Source organism: Rhinolophus ferrumequinum, chromosome 21 (assembly GCF_004115265.2).
Source record: "Rhinolophus ferrumequinum isolate MPI-CBG mRhiFer1 chromosome 21, mRhiFer1_v1.p, whole genome shotgun sequence".
Lineage (NCBI taxonomy): Eukaryota > Metazoa > Chordata > Mammalia > Chiroptera > Rhinolophidae > Rhinolophus > Rhinolophus ferrumequinum.
Window position 1 is genome coordinate 4,440,197 of NC_046304.1, and position 18,585 is coordinate 4,458,781.

Here is an 18,585-nt window from a genome sequence, read left to right on the forward strand (position 1 = left end):
TCTCCCCTCTGAAGTCCCGAGGTGCCTTACCTCATCCTTAGCTCAGAATGCCATATATACCTCATTTTCCCTTTCTGTCCCCAAATCTCTCATGTATGTGGGGTCTCTGACTCTCCCATGTATGCGGGGTTCCCGTATTTGGTTATTTTCTCTTGTCAATCTGTTTCATGTCTATTTGATTATTAGACCAGTCAGAAGAACCTAGAAAGATAGAAGAAATTTTCTTCCTCCCTCCCCTCTGCCCCAGGTTTCTGCTTGAATCAGTGCTTCCCAATTAGCTATTCTTTTTTATCCGAAATAAATGCTTGTTGCCTTTCGATTTGGCCTTTTATTCTTAGGTTAACAAAACCAACTAGTCAGTGTATTTTGTTACGGCAGCCCAAGCAAACTCATATTCATGTCCAGGAGCACGTTATTAAGTGGGAAAAAGGGCTATTTCTTGGCATAGACCCCTTTCTAGGAACCACAGAGCAGGATGCGTAGCCTGGGAGGGCTGTCTGAATGGAGCTGTAAAAGAAAGGAGACAAGTTCTTCCCCCGACCCTGTTGATCCACACTGAATACGCGTCTGAAGCCTGTCTCCTGGAATATGCAAGGCGGTGAAATAGAAAAGGTCAGATTCAGAAACACGTATCTTGTTTCTAGCTGCCTCCTGTCCAATTCTATGAGATGGGAACGGATGAATAAATGCCCTGTGGCTGAAGTCCTTACGTTTTTGGATCCCGTTGAAAAATGAAAACAAAGAACTTAGCCTGTCAAACAATGTAAAACAACATAGGCTTTTTAGAACAAAGCTCAGGAATCTCTAGTCCTTTCCAAAGTAGCCCAGACACACGTGGTCTTCGGCTGAGCCAATGGGGGAGGAATGATTCACATAAGAACAGAAGTTTCGGGCGGGACCCGAGGAAAGGCTTGAGTGTGTGTGGAGACATCTGAGCAGCCAGCTGTCCTGAGCCTGAGTAATCTAGCTGCCTTGTCGTCACTGCACCTGGCGGCTGTCCAATTCCTGAGCCAAGCAATGATTAACGGAGCTTCCTCTGGGAGGGAGGAAACAGTTAAAATCTTGCAACTGCAATCATCTAGGCGTGGTTCTCTGGTCTGATTTGGGCTGCGCAGATCCTGGGCCAAGGAGCAGAGGAAGGACAGCTTAGGCGGCAGAGCCTTCTAAATGGCTGAGTTGGATCTGATGGCTCCAGGGCCACTGCCCGAGATCACTGCTCACTCTCTGGCCACTCTCAGCGCAGACTCTGGGTCAGCCAGTCCAGCAGAAGAAGAGGACAAGGGCTCCCTGGGGAGCCCCCAGAGGGAGATCGAGGCACAGGGGGTTCCTGGTGGCGAGGGAGAGGAGGAGATCCTGTGTGACTTCTGCCTTGGGGCCAGCAGAGTGAGGGCGGTGAAGTCCTGCCTGACCTGCATGGTGAATTACTGTGAGGAGCACCTGCGGCCGCACCAGGAGAACAGCAAACTGCACAGTCACCAGCTGACCGAGCCGGTGAAGGACCGGGACCTGCGCACCTGCCCTGCCCACCATAGCCCGCTGGTCGCCTTCTGCCACCCCGATCGGCAGTGCATCTGCCAGGAGTGTGGCCAGGGTGAGCACAGGGGCCACAGCTCAGTCTCCCTAGATGCCGCCCGCAGGGACAAGGAGGCAAGTGCTGGGGTCCATCCGGCAGAGGGAGGTGGGGAGACGGTGTGGCCAGGGAGAGGCCCGGCCACTGCCGGAGCTCCTAAAGGGGCTGACTTCACTTCTGCGGTCTGAGTTCACCTGAAAAGTACTTTACCCTTAGTACCTGGCTGTTCATCCAGCATAAATATCTATTGCACTTGGCTTTGGAAACTGAAGTAGGTCACTGTGTTCCCATCGTGGTCCCATTATCTCTCTATTATCTCTGTCTGTGTCTGTCTCCTCATGCTGGCTAGTTAGTTCCCTGCTATTTCTCCTGTAGCTTTGGTGATTGATATGTGTTTGAATGTGGGACGCAGAAACTGTGGGGCTTAGGGCAATGATGTTTCCCTCTGGCGGGATCTGTGTGGCAGTTATTAACAATAAAGTGTAAACCTTGGCAGAAATTCAAGAGAAAAGAATCAAACTTTGCCCGTAATTTATTTTCTTCCTTCTACCCCAAACAAGAGACCAGTAGAAAGTGCTTTTCTAGAGGTATTCAGTGTGAAATCCAAGAGCTCGAAAAGCTCTAAGATAACATAGAACTGGAAACTTACCTCCAGGTACAATTTCAACGATGGCTTAACTTAGGGAAAAAGTAAAAGTTCCTCATCAGATAGAGGTATCAGGAGAGATTGAGAAACACCATGCTCATAGCTTGTAATTTTAGTCCCATCAGATAGGGACACTGTTTCTAGAACAACCAGCCCTAGAGCTTAGAGCCTAGAGAAGTTCTTGTGAATGGATTTAGCAACTTTATATGCTTTGTTTCTCATACTTTGACTTTCCATGAGCACCTTTTTTTTTTTTTTTTTCTTGTCCTCACTGGGGTAGTGCAGTTGACTCTTGTCCCACATTCCTTATATTCACACTCGTGGCAGCTCCCTGTTTGCACTGCACACAGCGGCAGGCCCACTCTTGGCTTAGTGGTCCTGCGCAGCGAAAGAAAGAGGTTTCTGGGAAGTGTAGTTTACTTGCCAGGACCCCTTCTCTACGCCCTTTCTTAGGCATAGATTTTAACCAGTTTTAACCAGTGTTAGTGGGAATTTTTCTGGAAAGCTGTCTATTCCAGATGCCAATGAGTCATCGTTTCCAATTTTGGAAGCCACTTGCCAGTGTCAGGGAATGTCCCTCATTTCCCTACTTTCACAACTATGAAGAGGTTCTGTATTAACAGATAGATAGATCAAAGGAAAAATCTCTGTATAATTGAGGCAATTAGTCTTCATTGAGCATTGCCATGTGCTAAATGCTTTCCGTGGATTTTCTAATCCAGTCCTCAAATAACCCTATGAGGTGGTAAGCTTTTTATTTCCATCACATTTGACCAAACTCATACAGACGACTAAGTCATGGAGTGAGGAATGGAAGCTTCTGAGAAGCCGCCCCACTGGAGGAACAGAAGGGAAGGAACCCAAGATCACAATATTATAACCTTACTTTTTTCCTTAGGATTTCCCACGCAAATCCTACCAAACATTTGGTCGAGATATTAAGACACAGTGCACTGCTTTTCCCTTTGGGTATAATATCTGAATTTCATTATACTGAACTGGAAATGTGATGCATGTACATGTTGAAAAACAATCTCCACCAAAAATTGCAGTAGATTATACCAGGAAAAGATCTCCCTCCCATTTTGGGTCCTCTATCTCTCTCCTCAGAGGCAAACACTACCATCCATACTTTTTTGTTTTGTTTCAGAAATGTTCTGTGCCTGTAGCAGCATAGACACAATATGAATTTTAAACATAGTGTAAACTGATGCATTACTGAGACTTAGGGTAATTGTAATTCTGAGCAGGAAGAGTTGTGTAGAGCATGTGTGGAACCCCAAATCCAAATGTGCTAGGAAAGAGCTGGTAAGGCAAAATAAGGACAACTGGATAAGGGTTCCAGGGCAGTTTTTGGTGCTGGAAAGCAATCATGGTTGTAAGTACAATGTAACAGCCCCACTCCCCAGATTTTGGGTGATGGCTCCAATTCACAACCTCTACTTTCTGGTCTGCCTAAGAGAGTTCTTGTCCTTTCCATCCTGTGTCCTTGTTTTCAGCTCTGAGAACAAATTTACTTTGTAAGTGGCAGCAACACCCTAAGTGGCACTGCCAAATCTTAGGAGCAAAAGATTTCTTGCACGGAGCCCAAGAGAGCAGCCCAAAAGACACAGTAACTGCCACCAGGATTATTTTGAGTTTTATTAGATGTAACTAAGGCTCCCGAAGCCTCGTACTCCCTTCAGCTGGCCCAAGTCTGCTGGCATTAGTTGCTGAAGGTCACTTTGGATCCTGTTAAGGGCTAATTACTCAAGCAGGCATGTTGTGCATAGTAAACTGCAAATGGCAGGGTCAGCCATGAGGACACAAAGCAGCCGAGATCCTGCATTGGGTCTGCAGAGCAACTTATTTCTTGGTTAACTAAGTGAGTCCTTTAGGAAGGACTCTAGCTATTCCAGGGGGCAAAAACTCTGGATTTTGGGAGTCCTGGATGTTCTTTGATTATTTGTTCTATTCTGCCGGGCTCTTCCTAATGGGGACCCCAGCACTTCCCTTTGCTGTAGGCCAGCTTCCCCAGGCCCCTTTGCTTCTAAGAGCAGCTGGTCTTCTGTCCTTTCACTTTCTGTGAATCTCAGGCTTGCTGATGTGGAAATGAAACTGTGCGCATGCATTGCTGTAAAATGTGCACTCCTTTGACTGTTTTCGTCTTTGTTCTGGCCCACGAAATGCACATGGTTCTTTCTTGTTCTTCCTCAAATTTATCAAACATTATGGAGTGTTTCCTATGGTCTAAGTGTGAGACTACACTGTCTATCCTCAGGGAATGTGGAGTTTATAATCAGGAAGCCAAGGCACATTCCATGGCTCGCTGTAGTGCCAAAGGGCTGGGGCAACACACTGCCACATGATCGAAGAAGGGAGTGGTCCAGGGGCGGGGGCAGGTGAGGTCAGGGCAGGGTTCTTGGAGGAGAGATGACTGAGCCGGGCTCCGTCTCAAATCTTAAAATCCATTAGTGACAGAGCATTGCATTCAATATTAGCATCGGTTCTAGAAAGTTCAAACCTGGATGCTCCCTCTCCGACAGTCTCCATGTAGAGCAGGAGCCAAGTTTCTGAGGGACACAGCATTTTGTGCATCTGGGGGCGGCGGGGAGTTAACCAGCATTATTTATAGCCCGTTTGCTGGTATCCAGGAGATGGATGATTCAAGCCACTCAGGAAAGGAATTTCTAGAAATTCTGAGGAATGTCTTGGACTCAGTATTATGTAAATAATTTTTGCTTAAACATTCTACCAGGTTGTATGTCTTCCAAGAGCCGAGAGAGAGTCTTACTTAACTGGACTGGTATGTAGTAGGTTCTGACCAATTGACAGAGGTATGAAGTCAGGGGCAAACCAAATGCCAATACTCCAGAAAGGCCAGCATCTCATAGTTGGAAATACAAAGGAACTACTGCCACCTGGAATTTTCTTTTCTCTTCTCACGCTCTCTGCTCCTCCTACCTGCATTCCCAACCCGATCCCTGGCCACCAAGCTCCAAGTTGCCACCTTTGCTCTGTAGACAGAAGCAAGAACAATTCTGTAGACCTGTTCTCTGGCCTTGCACCACAGGAGATACTAAATGATTTGACAAAGATCGTATAGTCAGCAATGGCAGGTCTTCAGACCCCAAATACGGTGCCTTTTGCACAAAATTTCTCATTACCTTGCTGAAGTTGTGCCCTTCGACTAGGGCTGTGTACGCTCATTGGCACCACTGTCCTGCTTTGGTGCATGGCCCACCCTGGCCTGCGAGGTGTGAATGGCTGGCATCCTGGGAAACCCTGAAACCAGAGTCTGAGGCACCCCATCATTTTCTAGGAACAGGAATAACTGGAGATACTGGTCTCCCAAAGTGGCCCCACCTTTTTGTGATGAACAGGAGAGACTTCCAGTTGGGTGACTCACTCAGCGAGGCCTCCATTATGTACTTAGGAGTGCTTTGCTCCTTTTACAGCAATCTGCAGACAGTGGAGAGAAATCTCTCACTGGAGACTCGCTGAGGGCCTCCCTGTGGCTCTGGACATGCCGGGGATGATGGCTGTACCACATTCTCATGTCCATGCATGTTGCCAGGGTGTTCTATTGTGTCGCCACCACCTTTAAACAAGCAATTTATGTCCTCCCCTCCCCCAACAGGTCACTGTGTAAGCCTTTTCGACGCATTAAGACTCCACAATTGTCCCCAAATAGGCCAGAACCCCTCCCCTCCCACTCCCTTTCCTCACTCCTGGGCATTGGGTCTCAGGTCTCAGGAGTCGGAGGTCTCTGGGGTCCCTCAGAGCCTGAGTAAATGTTACCTGCCTTCTGCCGAGTGTCCTTGTGAGGCGAGTCCCCTGCCTGCCAAGGCTTCCCTCACTGGGAGGCCGGGAATTCCCTCAGGCTTCAGTGGGAGGAGGGTGAGACACTTCATTTCTACCCTGTGAGTTCTATTAGAGCATAATGACTCATGGCGTTGAATACAGACATAACCTATTAAAAGCAGTTAAAGTTTTTTTTTTGCCGTCTCCTGCCCTTGTGGAAGCAGGCAAGTTTTCACACGCTTAGGTTTCATGCCTTGGCGCACTTTTTGGCAGAAAGTGTTCAAGGAGGCCCAGGAGGTGACAGTGAAGCTGGGCCGTGGGTTCTCAGGCAGGCACTTGCCTCAGCTGGGAGAGTTCACTATGCCTGCCTGCTTCCAGAACTGAACAAGAGTGTGTGAAGGAAAGCAGGCATGGCAGCACTAAGAGTAAGAATAATGGTGACAATGATGGCAGTGCTGACATCGATGGAGCACTTACAACGCACCAGCTACTGTACAAAGCTCTTATTTACATACGCTATCTCGTTCACCCCTCGTAATAACCCTAAACATTAAGCACTTTATTTACCCCATTTCACAGGTGAAGAAATGGAAGTCAGGAGATGTTAAATAGGTTTTTCCAAAGTCCCAGCTGCTAAGTAAAAAACCTGGGATTCCCCACTACCAGCTCCAAGCCCGTGTTCCTTGTTAGGTTATTCTGGGTCAGATGGTCTGGGCTCAACTTGATTGTTGAACTGTATGAACTTGGATGGGTGGCTTGATTTTATCATTTTAAATGGAGATAACGACATGTGTGTGTGCTCAGCATAATATGAGGTAATCCATATAAATGCTTGAAATGATGACCAGCACAATGTATGTGCTCCCTATATTTTAGCCAATTCATGCTGAGTTCAGCCTTAGAAGGTGCTGGCACACAGATGTACCATCTGCGTCTCCATTTAGCGCACTCTAGGCCAGCTTCTGAGAGCAGCTTTCAAGGTCACACTCTCCCTTCCATGGAAGAAGGTGGAGACCTTCTGTGAGCCTTGGGCTTAACGCTGTCCTTTCCTTTTCTTAGGCTGAGCTTCGGGTAACCCAGTTAGACTTGGAGCGGAAACTCAAGTTGAATGAGAACGCCATCGCCAGGCTCCAAGCCAACCATAAATCAGTTTTGGTAAGGCTGGTTTGGGTCACCTGCCAGGCTTCAGCACACCTGGCTGCTGCTGTGGGCTCAGCCAGGCCCATCATGATTTTATGACACGGGGCAGCAGGCCCAGCCTCCATGTCCATAGGCTCCTTGGGGTTTCTCAGCAAATAAGAATTGTAGGTACAAATACAGCTGGCTACACCACTGGGTGGCCAAACCTTGCTGTTGGGATTTGCTAGAACATTAGTTTAAGGCTCAAAACTGACAAGTAAATTACTTTTTCATAATATAGAGTAGAAGCAGGACTAGTCCTGTAATAACAGCATCCTTATTTTTACATTTACATTTTTTTTGACCAAGAGAAGGGGTGTGGGGGAGTATAGGGAGGTGTTTAAATAGAGTTCTAGGCATTAGGCATAATTTTGGCCTCTTCCATCATGGGAGGGTGTTCTGCATGTGACTCTCGCTAGTCCTATGTCCTGGCAGCCAGAAAAGAGTTGAGAACTGCTGGCTTAGTGGATGATACTTGTTAAGGCCAATGGTGTGCCAGGCTACTAAGTTTTAGCCTGTTTGGGTTCATGACCACTTTACAGATAAACTCTAAATAGACTCCAACAGTCCCGTAAATGCTTCTCATTAGTGGTAAGCCAATAACCACCACTCAGAAGAGAACGCCATAGGCAGTGAGTGAGCAGCCGCATTTTGCATACCAAGAATGATTCCGTCCGTCCGTCCATCCATCCATATCTAATACACGTATCCATTTCAACTTAAATTTCCTCTTCCTTGTTGTTTACAACTAACTAGCTACCGAACTGTAAACACCTCTCTCTCACCCACATAATCTTATGAAAAGAAGAAAAAACAATTGTCCATTTAAAGCCTTGTGAACCTTCAGAGATTTTTTTTTATTTCCAGGCTCAAGACAATCTGGAGAACCACACAGAGCGTCTTGCCTTTTCCCAGCTCTTTAACTTTCAGATACTTTGATCCCTATGCAGTTCTTTTCATAATGCATGGTAACCAGGGGAGGTAGTTATCACAATGCTACCATATACAAGGGACATGAAGACAGAGAGATGATAAGACTTGTTTGGGGCCCTTAGATCGATGGAACAGGAGAACCTGGGGTTGTTTGTTGCTCCCTTGATCTAAGGATGACTCAGTACATTGATGGGCGTGTGTACCATCTTTAACCTCTTTAAACCATTACCTTCGGTACTTTGATATGTTTGTGGCTCCTCCTTCCATAGTCCTTATTTGTCATCATTTGAGCAGTAAGTTATGTCCTTCACACATTCCATTTGCATGAAAGTAAGAAGCATTTGTCCATGGGCAGGTTTAGAAATGAGAGACTGCATGTGACAGCAGAAGAGTCAATCTACTAGCATCGTTTGAGGCTTGCTGTCTGCCACGTGCCTCAGGAGGGCTTCGGGGAAGGAGGGTGGATTTGGACCCTGAAGTTTGTCTTTAGGCTCATGCCTTTCAGCCTCATGGTATCATGCTTCTCTAAGGAACCTACATGTTGTCATTATAGGGAGTAAATGGATTCCACTCTTTTCCCATAACCAAACCAACATTGTCTTACAAACAACTGTTTGCAAAGCTAACAGGAAAGCAGACAATCTGACCACAAGACTGATGATAATGGACTCTCTTTCTGAAGATAGAATCAGCAACCAGCCATGTATAGCTAAAGAGTAACTCAGCTTGTTAGCTGAGTTACCAATAGAAATTTATTTCTTCTATTCATGTAATTATTCTCTTCCTTGTCTCATAAAAAACCCTTGCCCTCATCCTGTGATTGAGACACTATTTGAGTTTCTGCCTGAATCAGTTCTCCCCAAACTGCAATTCTTTTTGATTCCAAATAAATGCTTGTTGCCTCTGAGAAAAGAGGGAAGATAGGGAATATATAAAACGGAGTCACTAACCAAGATGCTAAAATTATGAGGAAAGACTCTACTCTTTTCTAACTAGCCCAGGAACTTAAATTTTTTGAACTTTCCAGCCCTGTGTCAATGCCTGGATATACATCTAGACATACATCAGTCCTCCAGATAACCCTCTGATTACCCTCTGAAGGACTCACAAATCCAAGCTACCTGACATCCACCTGACACCCATTATCCAGACCACCAGGTGTGACCAGACCTCCTGGGACACATCCTCTAGACCACCATCATCCATCCAGACATCATCCATGCCTGGTAGAGACACTATAAGCTTAGATGTGCTTTTGGCTCTGATGGCCTCAGTGGGCACTTTAACCAGGCATAATGAAATGCTAAGGAAGTTAATTCATGCTGCTGATTTGTACAAAGAAACCAAATTATTAATTTACCACAATAAATATAGCTATCAAGTGCACTGAATACATGAACCGCCCTGGTAGGAAAACTAATCAGAATAGCAGCTTGACTGGCGGAGCTGGGAGAGGTCTCAGACATCATATAATTCACTCTCTCATCCAGTGGATGAGATTGTTGATGACGGGTAAATAAGTTCTCACAAGCTGGAGAGTAAATCTTTTTTCTAGGAACCCAGAATTCCTACGAGAATAAAAACTTCCTTTTACTATAGAATTTTGCTACCTAATTTACAGGTTTCTTAGGTTTACATTTCTGTGTGTTGAGCTTTGATCAAGTTGGACGCCTTGCTAACAGTGCCCACCCCCGCCCCCGCCCCCGGCCAGGTGTCGGTGTCAGAGGTGAAGATGGTGGCTGAGGAGCAGTTCGGGCAACTCCTTGCTGCCATGAGGAAGGCCCAGGACGATGTGATGCGGTTCTTGGAGGAGAAGGAGCAAGCTGCTCTGAGCCAGGCCAATGGCATCAAGACCCATCTGGAGCACAGGAACGCGGAGATGGAGAAGAGCAAGCAGGAGCTGGAGAGGATTGCTGCCATCAGCAACACTGTCCTGTTTCTGGAGGTACAGGTGGTCGGGGGCGGGGGGGGGCTGGGGCGTGGAGGTGGAGGCGGAGGCATCCACACAACTCAGCCTGGGAACTAACTGGCAGATGTGGCAGTGGAACTGCTCTTTGATACATGGGGGCACAGGGAGCTGTGGGGACAGAGAGAAGCAGGTCTTGATTCAGCAGAGTCCGGGAGTACAGGAAGGGGAGGGAAGACTTCCCAGAGCGGGAGGCTGGAATCAGGTCATGGAAGATGAGTAATGCTCCATCCAGGAGAGGGGACAGTATATGCACAGGCAGAGAGGTCTGAGAAAACACAACTGATTTGGGGAACTAGGTGCTTTCATAAACGATGGATGATGAGGCTGGCTGGGCCAGGCAGACGTCTGGCTATGAGAGAAGTTTGTTCTTTATCAGGAAGTCACAGAAGACATTGGGGGCATCCGATGGGGGAGTGATGAGCTCAGATCAGTGTGCTTTAGAAACCTCTCACGCAGTGATAAGGAGGCTTGCTTGTCAGGGGTGAGACTGGAGGCTTGCTGCCTTTCGAAGAGGGCTAATGTGTGCTGGGGTGATTGAGAAAGGCCCAGCAGTGGAGACAAGACTTTCCATCACAATGTGCCGTTATACATTAAGGCCCATATCAGAGCTAGGCCTGAGCACATGTGATCTTGCAGGAAGGAACACTGGATTGGGCATAAATTCTGTCATCCTGGATCTGTCACCAAATAGTGTAGTTTTTAGCAAGTCACTTAACCTCTTTGGGTCTCAAGTTCCTCATTTATCAATCAGTTCAGAGTAAGTAATTGCAAGGCTCCTTCAGAACTAATATTCCTAAATACGAGTAATTTTTCTCAGTTGCATTTTTGAAAAAATTCCCTTCCAGTTACAATATTGAATATTTATTTCCAAACATAAATATTCATTGTGGAAAACAATTGGAAAATACAGAAAAACATGAAGGAAAACAATCACCCTTACTCTCATCACCCAAAGACAGCCATAGTTAACATTGTAATGAGTGAGAGAAAGAAAAGGAGGCAAAAATACTGACAGACTATCACTTTATCAGTTCCTTTGCTTTTCAATATCAAAACACAAAGAAAAAAGGAATAAAAATTTGGCTTTCCAGGTCATAGTTTCCCCAAAGAGTATGTAAATGATTTCTCTTTATTTTTGTTTTTCCTTTTATAACTTTAACATGAAAACTATAACATAAACAAAGTACATTTTAGAATAAATTAACTTATTTATTTTGATTAAAAATAACTTCCTTTCCACCAAATTGTTAGGCTGTTGAAATGACAACATGTATTGAATAACCTATCCTTCCCCCACTGATTTAAAACACTATGTTTAGCATGGATGGTACAAAATCTATATACAGTATTGAAATGTTTATCAACCTTTCTCTCTATCAACTGTCTGGTTTGCACTTTGCTTCTCTTCCAACTGATCTATCAAACCCTTTTGGTACAACGGTGTTCATTACTAAATTTTATGCTGTATCCATTCTGCTCCATTCAACTGCATTTGAATTTTGATAATGTGTTATATCTGAAAGCAACCTTTCCTGATCACCACATTGTTTGGAACTGTAGCGGCTTAAGGTGATTTATCTATGTGGAGACACTTTTCAAACTCTAAAGCACAGCATAATAATCAGAGAAAATCGTGTATTGGATTGAATTGACAAGGAAAAGGCAGCCAGCATTCCTGTCTGAGGACGCGGTTGTGAATCTTCTGAGAGCTGCACCAGGTCCTCCATTCCCTATTGTGGCTTGTGTTTAAATGATTTTTTAAAAAGTCCTGAGGGTATGAGTGTAGCAGGAATGTTATCTCCATTTGGGCTGTTGGCATAAAATGTGTTTTTGTTCTTTGGTTTCCAGTCTGGGCTGTGTATTGGAGCTGCTCATGGCATCTGGTCTCTTCATTTTTAAAGCCCACGTTCTCAGTTTAAAAAATAAATGCTTTCTGTGTTGTTAGACCCCGGGCTGGACACATTACATACTTTCTTTGTGAAGTGCACATTACCATTGACCCATTTTACAAATTTAAAAAGTGATGAATGAGGCAAGCGCCCCAGTTTAAGAAATACAGAAACCAAGACAATGTTTCCTTTCCTGTAGGAGTACTGCAAGTTTAAGGACATCGAGGACAGCTCCTTCCCTAGTGTTTACATAGGACTTAAGGATAAGCTCTCAGGCATCCGCAAGGTCATCACGGACTCCACTGTGCACTTAATCCAGTTGCTACAGAACTACAAGGAAAAGATTCAGGAGTTCGCCAAGGAAGGTGAAAATCTTTCTGTGGGCTGTGGTATGTGTGTCTCTCATAGTGGTTGATGGGGAAGGTGAGAGAGAAAGAGAGAGAGAGAGAGAGAGAGAGAGAGAGAGAGTCAGGGGAGGGAGGGCGAAATCAAGGGGAATGTCTGATTTTCAAGCCATCCTTTGGCTAGACCACGTTACTAATGGACACTTATTTTGATTTCATTTGATAATTGAGACCCAGAGAAGGCTAGTTAGTCAAATCGTGCAACTGGCTGACATGTCTACGACCAGCTTCTCAGATTGCTAATATCTGTGCTTTTAAGTGAAATCCAAGTCAGTTTGAGATCTTTTTCAACCTATTTTGCTTCATCCATGAGAGAAAGTGTAGTCCATTGAGCGTGGTTCTCTGAGACGTGACTAGGCTCCAGCCCCTTCTTCCCCCAGAAGCCCAAGGAAGAGTGGCTGGGAAGGCCTGCTTCTTAAATTCTCCTGACGACCGGACAGGTGTGCATTCACAACTCTCTGATTTTCTAGAGGAGTATAACATCAGAACTCAAGTGTCTACCTCTGAGCGCAAGTATTGGACCTCAAAACCTGAGCCCAGCACCAGGCAGCAGTTCCTCCAATGTAAGTTGTAAACAGCTCTCCCTTCCTCACTACTGATGTCAGTATAATGCTTTGCTGAAGCAAGAATGCCATCTCTCACATAGGTTTCAGGTTCTTGCAATCTCAGTTCAATCCTTAAATAATACATTTTTTTAAATTTAAATTTTTTTTTTAACTTTTCATTTTGAAACAATTTCAAACTTACGAAAACGTTGCAAAGATAGGACAAAGAATTCCCACATGCCTTTCATCCCTCCAAACGTTAACACTTTACATAACTACAGTACACTTATCAAAACCAGGAAATGAACATTGCTACAATGTTATTAACTAACTTATAGAATTTATTCAAGTTTCACAAGTATTCCATCCAATGTCCTTTTTCTAGCTCAGAGTCTGATCCAGGATCGCAAATACTTTTACGCCTCCTTAGTCTCCCCCAATCTGGGTCCAGTCCCTTAGTCTTTCTTTGTCTTTTGTGACTTTGGCATGTTTGAAGATCTGGCTAGTTGCCAAATGGCTCACTGTTGCCTGGCTTGCCAGAATTGCATAACCCATTGTCCTGTCGTATGTGGTATATACCATATGTGGTATTGACCTGGTCAATTAGCACCATTAAAAACACTGCATTTCCAATCAATACTGCATTATGGTTAACAAGCTGGTGAGGTTTTATCTCCTTGTAGAGGAAGGACTGTATCTGTGTATTCAAGGCTCATTTTTATGACATTTGGCTAATTCATCTTTTTGGAACATGCCATTGAATCCTGCTTCTGCTTGTTTTCTGGGAGTGACCACTAGCTGACTAACTCCTTTTTCTCTGGTTATTATGTATAGCATCAGGGTTGGATGCCTAGCTCCTATTCCTGCCACAGCTGCTATTTTTCCCAGGACCTTTTGGCTTCCACACAGTTTTATTTATTCTTTCCTGCTTCCTGACAGAAGCACATCTGTATTTTACAGACAGATATAATTAATTCAAGAAGCCAAACACCCTTCATTCTTAACATTAAAAATGACACATACCCTATTATAACCTATTTTCTTTTGCATTATGAATGTCTTTTTGTACACACGATATTAACCTTTTCTCTTTGAGTATTGTTATGAATATTTAACATTTTATAGACTCAGACTGTTTCACTTTTCCAAATTCTGGAGCTCAAATTGCCAACGTGACCGTGACCGGTTGGGGTTGCTTGTACACTGGCCGTTTTCTCCTTGGAACATTAACATTCTGCCCTTGACGTTCTTAAATGTATCATTGCTTTCTGGAACTAGCAGAATGTTCCTATTCTGGTTTTCTTGTCCCAAGACATAAAATCACCTATCCTCCTGGAAGACTTAGAGGAATATTATTGTTCAAAATATGGGTGCTAAGGATTGCAAAGGAGTTGCTGATGGGTAAAAGTGCTGCTGCAGGTAATGTTGGGGCCACTTTTAGGAACAGCTGCAGACTATATACGCCTTTGAGGTCCTCAGTTCAGACTCATTTTTCCTTTTAACTTTTTGAACTGCTGTGTCCTTTTCTTCCAGGATGTGGTCTCATTGACTACTAAGAATTTCTCTTGCCAAAGGAGTTTGGAAAGCTCTGGGTTAAACTAAGATACTTTTTTAAGTTAATGTATTTGTAAATAGCTTTTAATATGCTAATTCATTTGCAAAGTGTATGCTGAGCACCTTCTCTGGGCTAGAACCCCAGGACAGAGTCCCACATAAAATGTGGATCTTATAGATAAGAAGGAGGGCAAGCATGAAACAAACACACAACTAGATTATTATACATTTGATGAGTAGCATGGAGTTTAAAAAGTCAGCGTGTTCTGAGAGTCAGTGATGGGGAGGCAACTGATTCAGATAGGGGTCAGGGAGAGCCTCTTTGAGGACATGATGTCTCAGCTGCAGCCTGAAAGGATCGTAGGAATCACCCAGAGTTAGGTTGGAGCGATGATCCCATCGTAGACAGAATGGTCTGTGCTAAAGCCCTGAAGTGGGTTCAGTGTTAGGTGGAGCTGAGGTCAGGATGCTGAAGTATGCTGATCAAACCGGAGCGGGCAGGAGACAAGGCTGGAGACACAGGCAAGGGCCAGGCATGCAGCGCCGTGCAGGCTGGGGCAAGGGGTCACTACTTTATCTTAAGAGCAAGGGGTGCCATCAAAGGCTGTAAACTGGGCAAGATTCACCTTAGCGTATACCCTGAAACCAGCACTGTGGTCCTGCCATGGGGAAGGTGTGCGAAGCTGGGGAGGGCCACATGACCAGCAAGGAATCTACTGCCCTACTTCGGGTGAGACTTGGTGGTGGCTTAGATGGGGGGTGAAGCAATGTGCTTGAGAGAAGTGGGTGGGAGCCATAGGGCTTCCTGCTGCCTGTGTGTGTGTGTGTGTGTGTGTGTGTGTGTGTGTGTGTGTGAGAGGAGGAACAAGGTGGGGGTGAGGATGAGGGCAAAACAATGTTGAAAATAACTTGAGTGTGATTTGAGCAACTGGGGTACTATTATTCTCTGGGAGTGGGAAAAGAAGATGTGTAGGGCACTGTTTGAGAGTCCACCAGGCTAAATATTGCTCAAATATTAAAAAAAAATAAAGAATGGATCAATTGTGGGTACACGAGTTCCCCCAAACCCGTGCCAACACTGGGTAGAATGGTGCTTGGCTTTCACTACATATTTGTTGAATGAATGAGTGAATGAGCGAATCAACGGATTTTATTTCTTTTGTTTTTTTTTTTTAGCTTTTTTTTTTATTAGGGAAGGGGTACAGGACTTTATTGGGGAACAGTGTGTACTTCCAGGACTTTTTTCCAACTCAAGTTGTTGTCCTTTCAATCTTAGTTGTGGAGGGTGCCGTTCAGTTTCAAGTTGTTGTCCTTTCAGTCTTAGTTGTGAAGGGCGCAGCTCAGTTCCAGGTCCAGTTGCCATTGCTAGTTGCAGGGGGCGCAGCCCACCATCCCTTGTGGGAGTCGAACCGGCAACCTTGTGGTTGAGAGGACGCGCTCCAACCAACAGAGCCATCCGGGAGCTCAGCGGCAGCTCAGCTCAAGGTGCCGTGTTCAAACTTAGTTGCAGGGGGCGCTGCCACCATTCCTTGCGGGACTCGAGGAATTGAACTGGCAACCTTGTGGTTGAGAGCCCACTGGCCCATGTGGGAATCGAACCGGCAACTTTCGGAGTTAGGAGCATGGAGCTCTTATGGCCTGAGCCACCGGACCAGCCCAGGTTTTATTTCTTGATTCAGTCCTGCAAATAACACCCTAATTGCCAAGAAATTTGAGCTTCAGAAAGAAAGGAAGTGGAATGACTTGTTAAAAGGGGTCTGGGACCACTTACAACGTGTGTGTGGGTTTCCTACAATAACTCAGTTCTAACAATATCTACCTGTAGATAGCATCAGATCCCACAGGTTAAGGGCTCATTCCCACAAAACTTCTCTTGTCCCACTTCAGATGGCAATGGCAAGTAGCAGGACCCCAGGCTGCCCACAACTTCTGTCCTGCTTGGTTACCAATCAGAGGCTCCCATGACCCCCTCCTCAGGTTCAATAAATTTGCTAGAGCAGCTCACAGAACTGAGGGAAACATTTATGTTTACCAGTTTGTTAAAGGATATGATAAAGGATACAGATGAATAACAAGATAAAAAAAATACATAGGGCGAGGTCTCGGAGCACCCCGAGCACAGGAACAGGGGTGCATCACCTCCTGGTGTGGATGTGTTCACCCACCTGAAAGCTGTTTGAACCCCCAACTAATGGGATTTTTATGGAGTTTCCTTATGTAGGCACAATTAATTATTAACTCCATTTCCAGCCTCTCTCTCCTCTCTAGAGAACTGAGGGTGAAGCTGAAAATTCCAAGCTTCTAGTCGTAGCTTGGTCTTCCTGGTGACCAGCCCTCATCCAGGAGCCATCCAGGAGCCCACCCAAAGTTGCCTCATTAGAACCAAAGATGCTCTAGTCACCCAAGAAATTACAAGGGTTTCAGGAGCCCTGTGTCAGGAACTGGGAGCAAAGACCAAATATCAGAGTATGCTCCTAGTGTTCTTATCGCTTCGGAAATTACAAGGGTGTCAGGAGCTTTGTGTCAGGGATGGGCGGAGGGGCAGGGAGAGGGACCAAGTACTAGTCCTTATTGTACATCACAATGTCACATTGTGTTCTCTGTTTTCTGGTTTTCACCCACCTCTTTTGCAGGAGGAACAGCAGCCTGGGAAAACAGAGAACAGGGAGATGGGTATTTTCTCTTACTTTGGAGGCTGGTCAGGTTTGAAGTGTTCTGTCTCAATTAGCTGTTGGTGTCTGACTTCCTCGCTCTGACTTCTGTATCTTTTCAGATGCTTGTGACATCGCCTTTGACCCTGACACAGCACACAGGTATCTGCGGCTGCAGGAGGACAATCGGAAGGTCACCAACACTACGCCCTGGGAGCATCCCTACCCGGATCTCCCCAGCAGGTTCGTGCACTGGCGGCAGGTGCTGTCCCAACAGAGCCTGTATTTGCACAGATACTATTTCGAGGTAGAGCTGGTCGGGGCAGGCACCTACGTTGGCCTGACCTACAAAGGCATCGACAGGAAAGGGGAGGAGCGCAACGGTTGTATTTCCGGAAACAACTTCTCCTGGAGCCTCCACTGGAACGGAAAGGAGTTCACTGCCTGGCACAGTGACACGGAGACCCCGCTCAAAGCCAGCCCTTTCCGGAGGCTGGGGATCTATGTCAACTTCCCGGGAGGGATCCTCTCCTTCTATGGCGTGGAGCCTGATGCCATGACTCTGGTTCACAAGTTTGACTGCAAGTTTTCAGAGCCAGTCTACCCTGCCTTCTGGCTTTCCAAGAAGGAAAACAGCATCCGGATTGTGGATCTGGGAGAGGAACCTCAGAAAGCAGCGGCGACTTCGGTGGAGACTGCTCCGTAGGCTCCAGGATCTATATTCCAGACTTTTGTTAACCACAATGATTGGGCAGCAGCTTGCATTTTAAGGGTGACTTGGGAGCAGAAATCTCTGCCAGTGGTAACTGGCTCTAGAAATCATGTGAGTCTGTGAATGAAAAGGGTCTCTGGCTTCTCCCTTTTGCTCCATTCTGTGCTGTTCTTTGTGTTTGCAGTCATGTTCAGGTGCCTAAGTCCCGCTCATTATCTTTGAATGATACTCTTCTGTCTGCTCCGGTGAACAGCACACTGTGCCCAGAATTGGTAACCAGGAATCTTCAGAGAGATCAAAAAGATCACAGAGTAATTTTAATAAATTGCTAACTATATTGCACATTTCCTACGTCCCAGACACTGTTCTGAGTGCTTCCTGTGTATCAACTCACATGACCCTCATTCAGCCCATGGCTAGATGCTCATATCATCCCCAATTTGCAGATGGGGAAACTGTGGTCCATGGGCTTAGTTAAGTTACTCAAGGTCACTGTGGTCATACGGTGAATGGGTGACAGAGCTGGGATTCAAACTGGGAGGGCTGACATTGAACTTTTAACCTCTGTACCATGCTGTCCTCCTCATTAGATCGTGGGTGTTGTGTGTAAGGGCATAAACAACATGATGAACGGCACACATGGAAACAGCATCTTAAACCTGCTTCTTAGAGTTTGGAAATCTCTGTGTACTTCCCACATCTGACGGGGCCATGCAGCTGTGCAGCAGCAGAAAACTCACCTGGTTTTTG

General features: G+C 45.6%; 1 protein-coding gene across 3 annotated transcripts; it reads left to right on the forward strand.

Annotated features, from left to right (window-relative positions):
- The first annotated feature begins 895 nt into the window (after nt 1-895).
- TRIM16 (tripartite motif containing 16) lies at nt 896-18,182 on the forward strand. Of its 3 annotated transcripts, none has more exons than XM_033090585.1 (6): nt 896-1,647; nt 7,059-7,154; nt 9,823-10,056; nt 12,169-12,334; nt 12,844-12,936; nt 17,246-18,182. In XM_033090585.1, exons 1-6 carry the CDS (start codon nt 1,168-1,170, stop codon nt 17,827-17,829), a joined length of 1,653 nt encoding a protein of 550 aa, XP_032946476.1. In that variant the 5' UTR covers nt 896-1,167; the 3' UTR covers nt 17,830-18,182. The 3 variants fall into 3 exon arrangements, with proteins under 3 accessions (XP_032946476.1, XP_032946477.1, XP_032946478.1); XM_033090587.1 differs by having other exon boundaries at nt 1,460-1,591; XM_033090586.1 differs by lacking the exon at nt 7,059-7,154.
- The last annotated feature ends 403 nt before the right edge of the window (nt 18,183-18,585 follow it).